We start from the raw sequence: 13,743 nt of genomic DNA on the forward strand, positions 1-13,743 counted from the left end.
CAGGATTCCAGCAGCGGTGGCACCAGGAACAGAAGCACGCTGGATCCTTGGCCATTTGTCAACATCCGTCTTGAATGGTGGATGCTGGGAAACGCGGAGCCTTGCGGGAGATTTGAACCCCTGTCGCCAAAGACAGAGGTGACACGTCAGGGGCACGTGGGAGCCTTTCCTAGGGTAATGTTGGCACCAGAATGAATGGAGCCAGAGAGCAGAAGGTTTCTATCCACCGGAGACGGGAGAGCCTGGACCAGCCTCCCACGAGAAAGAGCTGGAGAAATATCTGAGGGGGGTTGAGTGAGGGGGTTGTTGATGAGGATCGGGGGTGGCGCTCGCCAGCCTCTGGGACTCCCGTTCTCCTCCTGGTTTAGGTCTCATGTTCCTAATGCCCATGCTTCAGGGCCTCAGCCGGTCACCTGCAAGGGTCAGGAAGGGTCCTCACCCTGGTGTCTCCAGGCGCCAGGGCCGGCTTTAGGCTGTTTTCCCCGATTCCTGGGAATCAGGCCCCACTCCTAAGAGATCCCCATGGTTTAAGCGCCTTTTTAATTTTTTTACTCACCCGGCACCCATGTGTGTGTGGGGGTGTCTGGGTCTTCAGCAGCATTTCGGCAGCGGGGCGGGAGGGGTCCACTCCGGGTCTTCGGCGGCATTTTGGTGGCAGCGGGTCCTTTGGTGCTGCGGAAGACCTGGAGCGGGCCCCCCGCCCCCGAAGTGCCACCGAAGACCCGTAGTGGATCCCTCCCCCCCCCCGCCACAGCCGAAGCCCTGGACCGCTGCCAGGGATTCGAACCGGGCCCCGCAGTTCATAAAGCTGGCGCTGTTCATGCATCTGCCTGCTTGCTTCCTCTGAGGCAGATGGGACACGGGGCAGGTTTCGGAAAACCCTCGCGCCAGCAGCCTGGCGGCTGGGTCTTGCTCACGGGTTCAGGATCCAGCCAATCACCTGATCTGGGGCGGGAAGGGATTTCCCCACCCCGGGTCAGAGTGGCAGGGACCATGTGGGTGTGTGGTTGCACCTTCCTCTGTAGCATAGGGCACTGGTCCCCCGCGGGGCTCATCTGGGCACGTCTCACATAGTCAGTTCCCGGCCGTGGCAGGGCCTCGGGCACAGAGGGCACCTTGGGCTCGCCTGTTCTCGGCCGGTTGAGGGCCGGGATACCGCGGTTTAAGGTCAGAGGTGGGGTGCGTTAGTTAGTTAGTGCTATGCAGGAGGTCACCCTAGACAATCATATGGTTTCCTCCAGCCTCAAACTCACAATGCCAGGGGAGAGTGCCCACTGCTGAGCCCTCCACCCTGATTCCTGCAGCACAGCACCCCCTAGCGCCGCCGTGGGGCCAGTCCTGCCTGCCAGGGGAGAGCGCCCCCTGCTGAGCCCCCCCGCCCCATTCCCTGGCTGTCTTCCCTGCTTCGCCCGAGAGCTGACCGAGGGCCAAGGTCACTACTGACCTCCCCTGGTGACCCATCCATTCCCTCCATCCTTCCCCACCGTGCCCGTGGCTTCTCCCCCGCCCAGCCCATCCACGTGGGGCAGGCAACACGCAGGCCGGGGCCGCTGGAGATGAGCTCACACGTGGCTGCCTGGGCCACTGGGCTGCTTCACACTTAATGTGACCGGGCAGCTGGGGCCAAAGGGTTAATCCCAGTTTAGTTCATCTGGGGGATTAGGATTGGGGGGCGGGGGAGGGGGGCGGGCGGGTTTATGGAAGTGCTGGGCGGCACGTGTCGCCGTCCTTTGGCTAATACCGGCCGAGGCTGATGAGATCAGGTGGATTTAGGCCAGGACAGCTGTCCTCGCCCGCCGTGACCCTTCGCCTTGGCCTGCCGTGGAAACGTGCCATACAAGGCCCCATGCATATGGGGCGGGAGGGATGAGGGGACGGGGCTGCCTGCTGTCAAGGCAAGGGGCGCCTCTTTGAAGCTCATGGCGGGTTGGTATGGGCTGTGGGACCTGCGTGCTGGAAAGACGGTTGCCATTGTTGGCATTATGGTGCCATATTGCTGGCGGGTCTGGAATATAGCTGATGTTAGTCCCAAATATGGCCGCCGTTGTTAACAGTATCTCTACAGTTCACAATATGGCCGCCATTGTTAGCAACATGGCCGCCGTTAGTGACACTATGGCTAGCATATTGGCAATATGGCCATTGTTAATGTCCAATATGTCTACTGTTCACAATCTGGCCGCAGTTCTTAACAATATGGCCACTGCTGTTCGCAATATGGCCACCATCATTCGCAATATGGCTGCCATTTGCAATATGGCCGCCATCGTTCGCCATATGGCCGCCGTTGTTCGCAATATGGCCGCCGTTGTTCGCAATATCGCTGCCATTTGCAATATGGCCGCTGTTGTTAACAATACGGGGGCCGTTGTTGGCGACAGGGTCGTCATGAGCGACCGTATTGCTGGCATGGTCACAATATTGGCCATCACAGTGGGGGGGTGGGGCAGGGCTGGCCATAAATGATGCAACACACTTTTCTGGGGATTTTCAAGAGCCGCCCACCCCTTGTAACGCTTTGCGATGCTGAAACAAACCCGCAAAAGTCAGGACCCGCCCCCCCCCCCCGCTGTTGTGTCGTTTATGCACGGTCCCTTGGCAATTGGCCACCGAAGTTAAGAATATGGCCACCATTGTTAGCAATATGGCTGCCGTTAGTGACCATATGGCTGGTGGCCACCGTCATTAATAACATGGCTGCCATTGTTGACAGTACAGCCGGGGAGAGAACCCAGGAGTCCCAGCTCCCCCACTTTCTGTCTCTCATTCGGACACCTGTCTCCTCTCTCTTCCAGGTGCACTGTTTCCCGTAGCTCCGGCGGCAGCGACTCCTCCTCCCATGATGTCGGGCGCAGCGGCCGGACCCTTTTCCAGCCAGGCCTCCTGGGCCTGGCCCCCGAGGGGCTAAATAACCCGGCCCCCACATTGTGGCCGTCCCCCGGCTCCCTGGAGCCATGGCTCCTGCCTGGATTGGCTTCCACAGGTTCCTTCTGCGCCTCTCCAACCACCCCAGGTGGGGACGGCGGCGGCCCCAGGCTCCCCTGCTCTGGCTCCTGCTCCTGGGCTGGCCCGCCTGGGTCCAGCTGGCCACCTTCAAGGTGGGGGTGATGGGGCCCTGGGCCTGCGACCCCATCTTCGCCCAGGCCTTGCCCGAGGTGGCCGCCCAGCTGGCCGTTGGGCGGCTCAACAGAGACCCCACCGTGAACCAGGGCTACTGGTTCGACTACGTGCTGCTGAACGAGGAGTGCCAGACCAGCCAGGCGCTGGTGGCCTGGGTCAACGCCGAGCGTTACGCCTCCGGCTTCGTGGGGCCGCTCAACCCGGGGGCCTGCGGGGCGGCCGGGCCGCTGGGCCGGGCCTGGAACAAGCCAATCTTCTCCTGGGCCTGCCAGAACGGGGACGCCGAGGTGGAGCGGTGGGGCACCTTTGCCCGGCCCCTGCCCCGGGCCTCGTCCGTCCTCTACGCCGTCCTCAAGTTCTTCCGCTGGGCCCACGTGGCCGTGGTCACCTCCCGGCAGGACCTGTGGGTGGAGGTGGGGCAGGGCCTGGCCAGCTCCCTGCGCGAGTTCGGCTTGCCCGTGGGCGTGGTGACCACCATGGAGCCCGGGGCCGACGGGGCCCGCAATGCCCTGCGGAAGGTGCAGCGGGCCGACAACGTCAGAGGTACGTTGGCAAGGGAAGGGGCAGGACTCCTGGGTTCTCTACCTGGCTCTGGGAGGGGCGTGTGGGGGGGGTGTCTAGTGGTTAGAGCAGAGGAGCCAGGATGGCTGAGAGCTGAAACTGGAGAAATTCAGACAAGAACTAAGGGGACCGCGTTGCCCTGGGAGAACGGGCCCCCAAGGAGGAGCATGCCCCATCGCTGGGAGACTTTCAAGGCCGAGGGGGACACGCTGGCCGAGTTGGAAGCTGCGGGTTCAACAGAAGGGTTTGGTGAGGTCCCCTGGGCTCTGGCCAGTCCTGCTGGCCCTGCTGGCTTGGAGATGTGTGAACTTACCAGGGGCTGGGTGCCTAGAGAGAGAGAGAAGATGGATGTGGGTGTAGGGGGATGGACGGACAGAGAGATGCAGGGGCGATGGATAGATACATTCATAAGAACGTTTGTATGGGGGTAGGTGGATAGAGAGGTGTGGGGAGGGGCGGATGGAGAGTGGAGTGTGTGGGGATGGATGCATGGACAGACAGAAAGATGTGCGGGGGATGGATGGATGGACAGATGGAGAGGCGTGTGGGGTGGATGGATGGACAGACAGACAGAGAGTTATGTGTGGGGGATGGATGGATGGATGAACGGACAGATGGAGAGGCGTGTGTGGGAATGGATGGACAGACAGATGGAGGCTATGTGGGGTGGATGGATGGATAGCTAGACGGAGAGGCGTGTGGGGTGGATGGATGGATGGGGCCTGTGGGGGATAGATGGGCACATGGAGAGGTGCGTGGGGGATGGATGGATGGACAGACGGAGAGGTGTGCGGGGGATGGATGGATAGACAGATGGAGAGGTGTGTGTGGTGGATGGATGGATGGACAGATGGAGAGGTGTGTGTGGTGGATGGATGGATGGGGCCTGTGGGGGATGGATGGATACATGGAGAGGTGTGTGTGGGGTGGATGGATGGATGGACAGACGGAGAGGTGTTTGGAGTGGATGGATGGACAGATGGAGAGGTGTGGGGGGGTGGATGGATGGATGGGGCCTGTGGGGGATGGATGAACACATGGAGAGGTGTGTGTGTGGAGTAGATGGATGGATGGCTAGACAGAGAGGTGTGTGGGGTGCATGGATGGATGGGGCCTGTGGGGGATGGATGAACACATGGAGAGGTGTGTGTGAGGTGTAGATGGATAGGGTTAGGGTTAGGGTTAGGGAGACGGAGAGGTGTGTGTGGGGGGGTGGGTGAATGGATGGATAGACGGAGAAGTGTGTGGGGTAGATGGATGGATGGATGGCTAGACAGAGAGGTGTGTGAGGTGGATGGATGGATGGGGCCGGTGGGACATGGATGGACACATGGAGAGCTGTGTGGGGATGGATGGGGAGACAGAGGCGTGGGGGGAATAGCGGGGTGTGCGGAGATGGGTGGTCAGAGGACCCTGTGGGGTGATGGGTGGAACCCCGATGTCCTGGTGCAAGGGGGAAGCCTGATCCCAAGCCGAGGAGGGCTGGGGGGCCAGAGGGGGGGCCAGCCTCGCCCATCGCTCTCCCTCGTTGGGTGCTTTTCAGCCTTCCGTTGTGTCTTCCTCCCCTCCCCCCGACGTCCCCTTGCCCCCCATACCCTCTGCCCCCGCCCCCAGTGGTGGTGATGTGCATGCACTCGGTGCTGCTGGGCGGGGAGGACCAGCGCCTCCTGTTGGAGAAGGCCGAGGACCTGCGCATGACGGACGGCACCTTCGTCTTCATCCCTTACGACGCGCTGACCTACAGCCTGCCCTACCGCCGGACTCCCTACCCCGTGCTGGGTAACAGCACCAAGCTGCGGCTGGCCTACGACGCCGTGCTCACCGTCACCGTCGACGCCCCCGAGCGCGGCTTCCGCGAGGCTTTCCAGGACGCCCAGCAGGCGCGCGAGCTGCCGGCTCACCTGGACCCCGCGCAGGTGGGCACCGGACCCAGAGGGCCCAGGCCGTAGGGTGGTGGGCGTGACCCAGGGACGGGCGGAGAGGTAGGGGGTGTTGGGACCATGGCCAACGGGTCGGCGGGAGGGTTGAGCCCATGGGGGCACGAGATGGATATGGCCTTGAGCCAGTGAGAAGAGGGGAGGATTGGGATACAGTAGGTGCCCAGCTGTGGCCAATGGCAAGACAGAAAGAGATGGCTGTGGCCAATGCAGAGTCGGAAGGTGCACGCGGGTGGCCATTGGGGAGGTGGGATGGAGGTGCACGGGGGTGGCCATTGGGGAGGTGGGATGGAGGTGCACGGGGGTGGCTAATGGGGAGGTGGAATGGAGGTGCACGGGGGTGGCCAATGGGGAGGTGGGATGGAGGTGCACACGGGTGGCCAATGGGGAGGTGGGATGGAGGTGCACGGGGGTGGCCAATGGGGAGGTGGGATGGAGGTGCACGGGGGTGGCCATTGGGGAGGTGGGATGGAGGTGCACAGGGGTGGCTAATGGGGAGGTGGAATGGAGGTGCACAGGGGTGGCCAATGGGAAGGTGGGATAGAGGTGCACACGGGTGGCCATTGGGGAGGTGGGATGGAGGTGCACAGGGGTGGCCAATGGGGAGGTGGGATGGAGGTGCACAGGGGTGGCCAATGGGGAGGTGGGATGGAGGTGCACAGGGGTGGCAATTGGGGAGGTGGGATGGAGATGCACAGGGGTGGCCAGTGGGGAGGTGGAATGGAGGTGCACAGGGGTGACCATTGGGGAGGTGGGATGGAGGTGCACAGGGGTGGCGATTGGGGAGGTGGAATGGAGGTGCACAGGGGTGGCCAATGGGAAGGTGGGATAGAGGTGCACAGGGGTGGCCATTGGGGAGGTGGGATGGAGGTGCACAGGGGTGGCTAATGGGGAGGTGGGGTGGAGGTGCACAGGGGTGGCCATTGGGGAGGTGGGATGGAGGTGCACAGGGGTGGCCAATGGGGAGGTGGGATGGAGGTGCACAGGGGTGGCCATTGGGGAGGTGGGATGGAGGTGCACAGGGGTGGCCATTGGGGAGGTGGGATGGAGGTGCACAGGGGTGGCCATTGGGGAGGTGGGATGGAGGTGCACGGGGTGGCCATTGGGGAGGTGGGATGGAGGTGCACACGGGTGGCCATTGGGGAGGTGGGATGGAGGTGCACAGGGGTGGCCATTGGGGAGGTGGGATGGAGGTGCACACGGGTGGCCAATGGGGAGGTAGAAAGGAGCGGAGTCAGCTGGCGCCCAGCGGTGGCCAATGAGGATACCGCACTGTTGGGACGCTGGAGGATGTGTGCCAAGCCCCCCAACCTTCCCTCGCTCCTCTTGACCCCGATCCCCCTCTGCCCCCAGGTGCACCCACTCTTTGGCACCATCTACAACTCCATCTACTACCTGGCCAAGGCGGTGGAGCGCACTCGGCAGGCCGGCCGCTGGGTGATGGGCTCCAGCGTCGCTGAGCACGCCCGGGACTTCCAACTGGATGGCTTCTGCCAGCCGCTGGCGGCCGACGAGGACGGCGACCCCCTGGTGAGCTACATCATCCTCGACACAGACGGCAAAGGGAACCGCCTCTGGCCCACCTACAGCGTGTCCATGGGGCCCGAGGGGCTGCGCTACGTGGGGCACACCATCCACTGGCCCCACAGCGCCAGCCCCAGCACCGACTCGAGCTGCTGGTTCGACCCAACGTCCGTCTGTTCCGGGGGTGAGCGCTCGCTGTCTGGCCGTCTGTCCTCCGGCCTCCCCATGTGTCTCTCCCTGTACGCATCTGGTCTGTCTTTCTGTTTAGCTGGACATCTGCCCCCGTGCACGCCCACCCATCTGTCTGTCTGTCCAGCCATCTATCCACACGTGCACCCATCCATGTGTCTGTCCAGCCATCCATCCCGACGCGCACCCCATCTGCCCATCTGTCCATCCCCATGCGCACCCATCCACCCATCCGTTTATCCATCCATTCCCACGTGCAGCCATCCATCCATCCAGCCATCCATCCCCATGCACACCCATCCACCCGTCCATCCAGCCATCCTTCCCTACATGCACCCATCCATCCTTCCGTCCAGCCATCCGTCCCCATGCGCACCCATCCACCCATCCGTTTATCCATCCATTCCCACGTGCAGCCATCCACCCATCCATCCAGCCATCCATCCCCATGCACACCCATCCATCCTTCCGTCCAGCCATCCGTTCCCATGTGCACCCATCCATCCATTTGTCCATCCCCATGTGCACCCATCCACCAGTCTGTCCATCCTCACATGCAGCCATCCATCCGTCCATCCAGCAATCCTTCCCTACGTACACCCATCCATCCTTCTGTCCAGCCATCCGTCCCCACGTGCACCCATCCGTCCGTCCATCCATCCATTCATCCATCCCCATGCGCGCCTGTCCACCTGTCCATCCAGCCAACCATACCCACACGCACCCATCCATTCATCCATCCAGCCATCTGCCCCCATGCGCACCCATCAGCCCGTCCTTCCAGCCATTCATCCAAATGTGCCCCCATCTGACCATCCTTCCAGCCATCCGTCCCCATGCGCATCCATCCGTCCGCCCATCCAGCCATTCATCCACATGTGTCCCAATCCACCCATCTGTTTATCCATCCCCATGTGCACCCATCTGCCCATCCTTCCAGCCATTCTTCCCCACGTGCACCCATGCGCCTTTTGTCCATTCATCCGTCCCCACGCACAAGCATCTGCCCATCCATCCAGCCATCCATCCCCACGTGCACCCATCCGCCCATCCATCTATCCATCCGTCCCCATGCACACCCATCCGGCTGTCATTCCAGCCATCCGTCCCCATGTGCACCCATCCACCCATCCATCCAGCCATCCATCCCCCACATGCACCCATCCGCCTGTCCATCCAGCCATCCATCCCCACGTGCATCCATCTGCCCATCCAGCCATCCATCCCTATGTGCACCCATATGCTCATCCATCCAGCCATCCGTCCCCACGTGCACCCATCTGCCTGTCCATTCAGCCAATTATAAGCAACCACCCGTCTGTCTGTGGTGCTGTCCATTCATTTGATCACCTACCTGCCCTTACGTCCAGTCATCCTTCCTCGCGAGCACCCCTCCGTTCGTCCGACTAGCGATCCGTCCTCATGTGTACCCATCTGCCCCTCCGTCCAGCTCTCTGTCCCCACACGCACCCATCTATCTGTCCATCCAGCTATCTACCCCACACGCACCCATCCACTCATCTGTCCAGCCATCTGTCCTGCCCATCTATTCATCCGTCCCCATGCGCACCCAACCTTCCGTCTGTCCCCAGGCATACACATCCGCCCCCATCCAGCCAGCCATCCCCACATGCATGCATCCACCCATCCATCCCCACGTGCACCCATCCGCCCGTCCGTCCATCCATCACCACATGCACCTATCCGCCCGTCCATCCATCCATCCATCCATCCCCCTATGCACCCATCCTCCCGTACATGCAGCCATCCGTTCCCATGTGTGCCAACCCACCTGTCCGTCCAGCCAGTCTTCCCTACATGCACCCTTCCACTCGTCCATCCATCCATCTGTCCACACGCGCACCTGTCCATCCATCCGTCCACCCATCCGTTCCCATGTGCATCCATCACCCTGTCCATTTATCCATCTGTCCCCACACGCACTCACCCACCCATCTGTCCATCCATCCATCCCCATGTGCACCTATCCACCCATCTGTTCAGCCATCCGTCCCCACATGCACCCACCCATCTGTCCATCTATTCATCTGCCCCCACGAGCCCCTACCCGCCCGCCTATCTATCTGTTCCTATGCGCATCACCCTCTCGTCCATTCAGCCATCCATCCCCACGTGCACCCGTCCACCTGTCCATCCAGTCATCCGTACCCACACTGAGCCATCCACCTGCCAGTTTATCTATCCGTCCCCACGCACCCCCTTCCATCTGTTTGTCCAGCCATCCATTACCATGCACCCTGTAATGATGCTCACTTTGGTGGGACCCAACTGAGACTAGCAATTCAGGACAAATCGCTTAAAGCTGGGTAGTTACCGTCCAAGCAATTTCCATAGACACTCCAGTTTCCCAGTACCCCACCAGTGCCACTCGTTATGGGGACGAATGGTTATGAAAACCAAGACCCCAGTAAAAGAAAAAGATTCTCCCGATCCCAAAGGACCAAGCCCCAGACCCAGGTCAATATACAAGTCAGATCTTACCCACAAATCACGCTGTTGCCAATCCTTTAGAATCTAAAATCTAAAGGTTTATTCATAAAAGGAAAAAGATAGAGCTGAGAGATAGAATTGGTTAAATGGAATCAATTACATCCAGTAATGGCAAAGTTCTTGGTTCAGGCTTGTAGCAGTGATGGAATAAGCTGCAGGTTCAAATCAAGTCTCTGGAATCCATCCCTTGCTGGGATGGGTCATTCAGTCCTTTGTTCAGAGCTTCAGTTTGTAACAAAGTCCCTCCAGAGGCAAGAAGCAGGATTGAAGACAAGATGGAGACGAGGCATCAGCCTTCTATAGTCTCTTGCCATGTGGACAATCACAGCTGCAAGATGGCGCCTGGAGTCACATGGGCAAGTCAAATGTCCATGCATGACTCCGTTTGCAGGCTGACATTGTTTACACGTTAGTTTGAATGTTCCCAGGAAGGCTCAGATGTGGATTGACGTCTTCCAAAGTCCATTGTCAGTTAAGTGTTTCTTCATTGGGCACTTAATGAGAATAGTCCCTTCTCAAGAAACTGACCAAATGCTTCTCTGAGGCTACTTAGAATCAAAACACAGTGAGATACAAGTACAGAGCCAATATTCATAACTTTAACTACAAAAATGATACACACATGCAGACAGCATAATCATAATCAGCAGATTATAACCTTTCCATAGACACCTCACACGACAACCTTTGCACAATATTTGCTGCAAATATATAAGTGGTTGCAACAATGATCTATACGGTCACAGGTTATGTCAATAATGTCACATGCCCCCTTCCGCCCGTTCATCCAACCGTCTGTCCCCACATGCACTCATACGCCCGTCCCTCCATCCATCCATTCCCCCTTTCCCCCCCCCGAGCCTGTCCGTCCTGCCATCTGTCCCCATGCGCCACCCGCCCACCCACTCATCTGTCCAGCCACCTGTCTGTACCCACATGCACCCATCTGTCCGTCCGCCCAGCCATCTGTCCTCACGCGCACCCATCCCCCATCTGTCCAGCCATCTGTCCTTTTATCCATCCATTCTCAAGTGCATCCACCCATCCGTCTGTCCATCCATCCCTCTGCATGCACACCCATCCACCCGTCTATCTTCACACACATCCAACTATCCATCCACCCATCCCCACACACAGCCACCCATCCGTCCTCACATATACCCACCCACCCGTCTGTCTGTCCGTCCAGCCACCCGTCTATCCATCGATCCCCGTGTGCATCCTCCCGACAGCCTTCCATCCATCTCCCGTGCACCCGCCCGTCCATCCACCTCCCTCCCCACATGCACCCTCCCATCTGTCTGTCCGTCCATCCATCCATCCCTCTGCATACACACCCATCCATCCATCTGTCCACCCATCCATCCCCTCACAACTACTCATCCATCCATCCACATGCACACACACCCATCTATCTGTCCACTCATCCATCCCCTCACAACTACTCATCCATCCATCCATCCATCCACATGCACACCCCCCCATCCATCCATCCATCCATCTGTCCCATGCACATCAACCCATCTGTTCGTCCATCCACCCATCCCCACATGCACCCACCTATCTGTCCATCCATTCACGCACCCACCCATCCATCTGTTCATCAATCCATCGGTCTGTCCCGCCCTCCCCACATCCACCCATCTGTTCATCCATCCACCCTCCTCTCCGTCCAATCACGCATCCCCACGCACATCCATCCATTTCCATGCACGCATCGAACTGTCTGTCCACTTCCTGTTCGTGGTGAAGGACTTTATTGGCGCCATCTTGGATCCTGGCACTTCCCACTAAGAATGCAACGGACTGGCTCTTTTACTTTGAGCTGACCTTTATGGGCTGGGCACAGATTCACCCTCTTGTGTGTGTCATAGGCCCTATACCGCTCCTATTCCTGGAGAGTTTCCTTTGGCTGGAGCCTGTGTTTTTGGAGCCGGTGACTCATGGCTTTGCACCAGCAGAGAATTCCTCAGCTGGCCACGGAGTTGCCCAGTATGCTGCTTGACGTTTGCCCAGGGACGTCCCATGACCACTATGAGCCTGTGGCCGATAGTCAGAGAATCCCCTTCCCCTGCCCTCCTTCCATCCTTAGGGGATTGTGGGGGGGGGCAGGGGACACCTGTGCGGGTTTCAGGGGGGCTGATCCTGAGTGGGGCTGGGGGAGCTGGAGTCTCCCCCACCCTCCATCACTCACCCCACCCCGTTCTCCCTCCCCTGTAGGGGTGGACCCCAGCTTCATCCTGCTCCTGTTCATCCTGGTTTCCAGCTTGATCGTTGCGGGAACGGTTCTTGCTTACTACGTCAGGTGAGTGCCGGGGACCTGCCCGCCCCGGGAGCGGCTCGCCCGGCAGAGCTGGAGCAGGCAACTTCCGGCAATGGACTAATAGCATCATTGACGGCCACGTTGGACCCTGGCCCATCCTGCCATGGGCTGGCGACTTAATTGGTAGCTGCATGGGCTTCTGGTTGCTTATCGCTAACTGTGGGTTAACGAATGTATTGACAACCATGCAGTCTCCCGGCTTTTCTTGGGAGTGATTGGCAGAGGTTCCTAGAGGGAGGCCCCACATTCATGCCTGTGGCCCCCTACTAGCTCCATAGACTCCCCCTTTTAATTAATCTTGAGTGGGGGGGGGGTCATCTTTTTTTTTTTTTAATATGGAGATATGCTGGAAGGGACCCCGAAAGGTCATCAAGTCCAGCCCCTGCCTTCACTAGCAGGACCAAGTACTATTTTGCCCCAGATCCCTAAGTGGCCCCCTCAAGGATTGAACTCACAACCTGGGTTTAGCAGGCCAATGCTCAAACCCCTGAGCTATCCCTCCCCCGTGATGTGTCCATGCCCCAGTGCCCAGCACGGGAGGTAGCCCGAGCAACCCCCCCATTTCCCAAGGTGCAATGCCCCCCCTACACTTCGGGGCGCCGCGCCCCATGTCTCTGTGCTCCCACGCTCCGCAGGCGCCGGATCCTGCACGCCCAGCTGATGAAAGGGCCCAACAAGATCATTCTGACCATGGACGACTTGACGTTCATCCACACCCAGAGCAGCAACAAAGTAAGAGGCAGATCAGGGGGGCAAAGGACGGTCCGGGTGTGTGTGTGTGGGGGGACCCCACTGGGGCCAAGGGGGCAGGGGCCACCCAGGGTGATGTGTGGGGGGGGAAGTGGGTCTTCGGAAGGGGTTCAGGAGGGCGGGGTGAAGCGGAAGGAGGCTGACGAGGAGGGTGGGATGTCAGGTTGGGCGGCCGTGGTGGGGTAAAGGGACCGGGGGGTGGATCAGACTTGCTTCCTGGGGTCACGGACATGCCTCGGGGGTCAGGGACGTTGGACAGCGGCGCCCCCAGGGTCAGAGGAAGAGACGCCCTCAGGGTCAGAGACTCCGACCAGGGGTCACGCTCCCGGGAGGAGCCCACCCTAGAGCTCAGGGGGCCGAGATGCCCATGGGAGTTCAGCGGGGTCAGAGCCCCCCCCTCCAGCCCCGCAGCCAGGCTACCCCTTGTCCCCCCCCCCCCCCGCTTGCCCCGGCAGAAGATGGACGACAGCCGCACCAGCCTGGCGGGGAGGAGCGTCTCCGACATGAGGAGCTTCAAGAGCCTGGCAGCTGCCCCCGACAACACCAACGTGGCGGTCGCCGAGGTAACCTTCCCCCAGACCCCCGGCGCCCCCCTCCGGTGCCCCCTCCCTCTGCGCTGGCTATAGGGTATAGACCCCCCCAGGTAAATACCCCCTGGGCACTGCCCCACGGCACAGAGCCCCCCCACTGGGTAAATACCCCCTGGGCACTGCCCCACGGCACAGACCCCTCCACTGGGTAAATACCCCCTGGGCACTGCCCCCAGGGCACAGAGCCCCCCCACTGGGTAAATACCCCCTGGGCACTGCCCCCAGGGCACAGAGCTCC

At 60.2% G+C, this 13,743-nt stretch overlaps 1 protein-coding gene across 1 annotated transcript in view; it reads left to right on the forward strand.

The window, feature by feature from the left end:
* Positions 1-2,954: 2,954 nt before the first annotated feature.
* The window catches only part of LOC123356732 (retinal guanylyl cyclase 1-like), a 29,518-nt gene continuing 18,729 nt past the window's right edge, over positions 2,955-13,743 (forward strand). Inside the window, exons 1-6 of the mRNA XM_045000106.1 lie at positions 2,955-3,663; positions 5,296-5,597; positions 6,972-7,326; positions 12,063-12,147; positions 12,801-12,897; positions 13,371-13,478. Coding sequence (XP_044856041.1) covers positions 2,955-3,663; positions 5,296-5,597; positions 6,972-7,326; positions 12,063-12,147; positions 12,801-12,897; positions 13,371-13,478 — 1,656 coding nt within the window. The remainder of the gene's footprint in view (positions 3,664-5,295; positions 5,598-6,971; positions 7,327-12,062; positions 12,148-12,800; positions 12,898-13,370; positions 13,479-13,743) is intronic.

This window comes from Mauremys mutica, chromosome 26, assembly GCF_020497125.1.
Source record: "Mauremys mutica isolate MM-2020 ecotype Southern chromosome 26, ASM2049712v1, whole genome shotgun sequence".
NCBI classification, from domain to species: Eukaryota; Metazoa; Chordata; order Testudines; family Geoemydidae; genus Mauremys; species Mauremys mutica.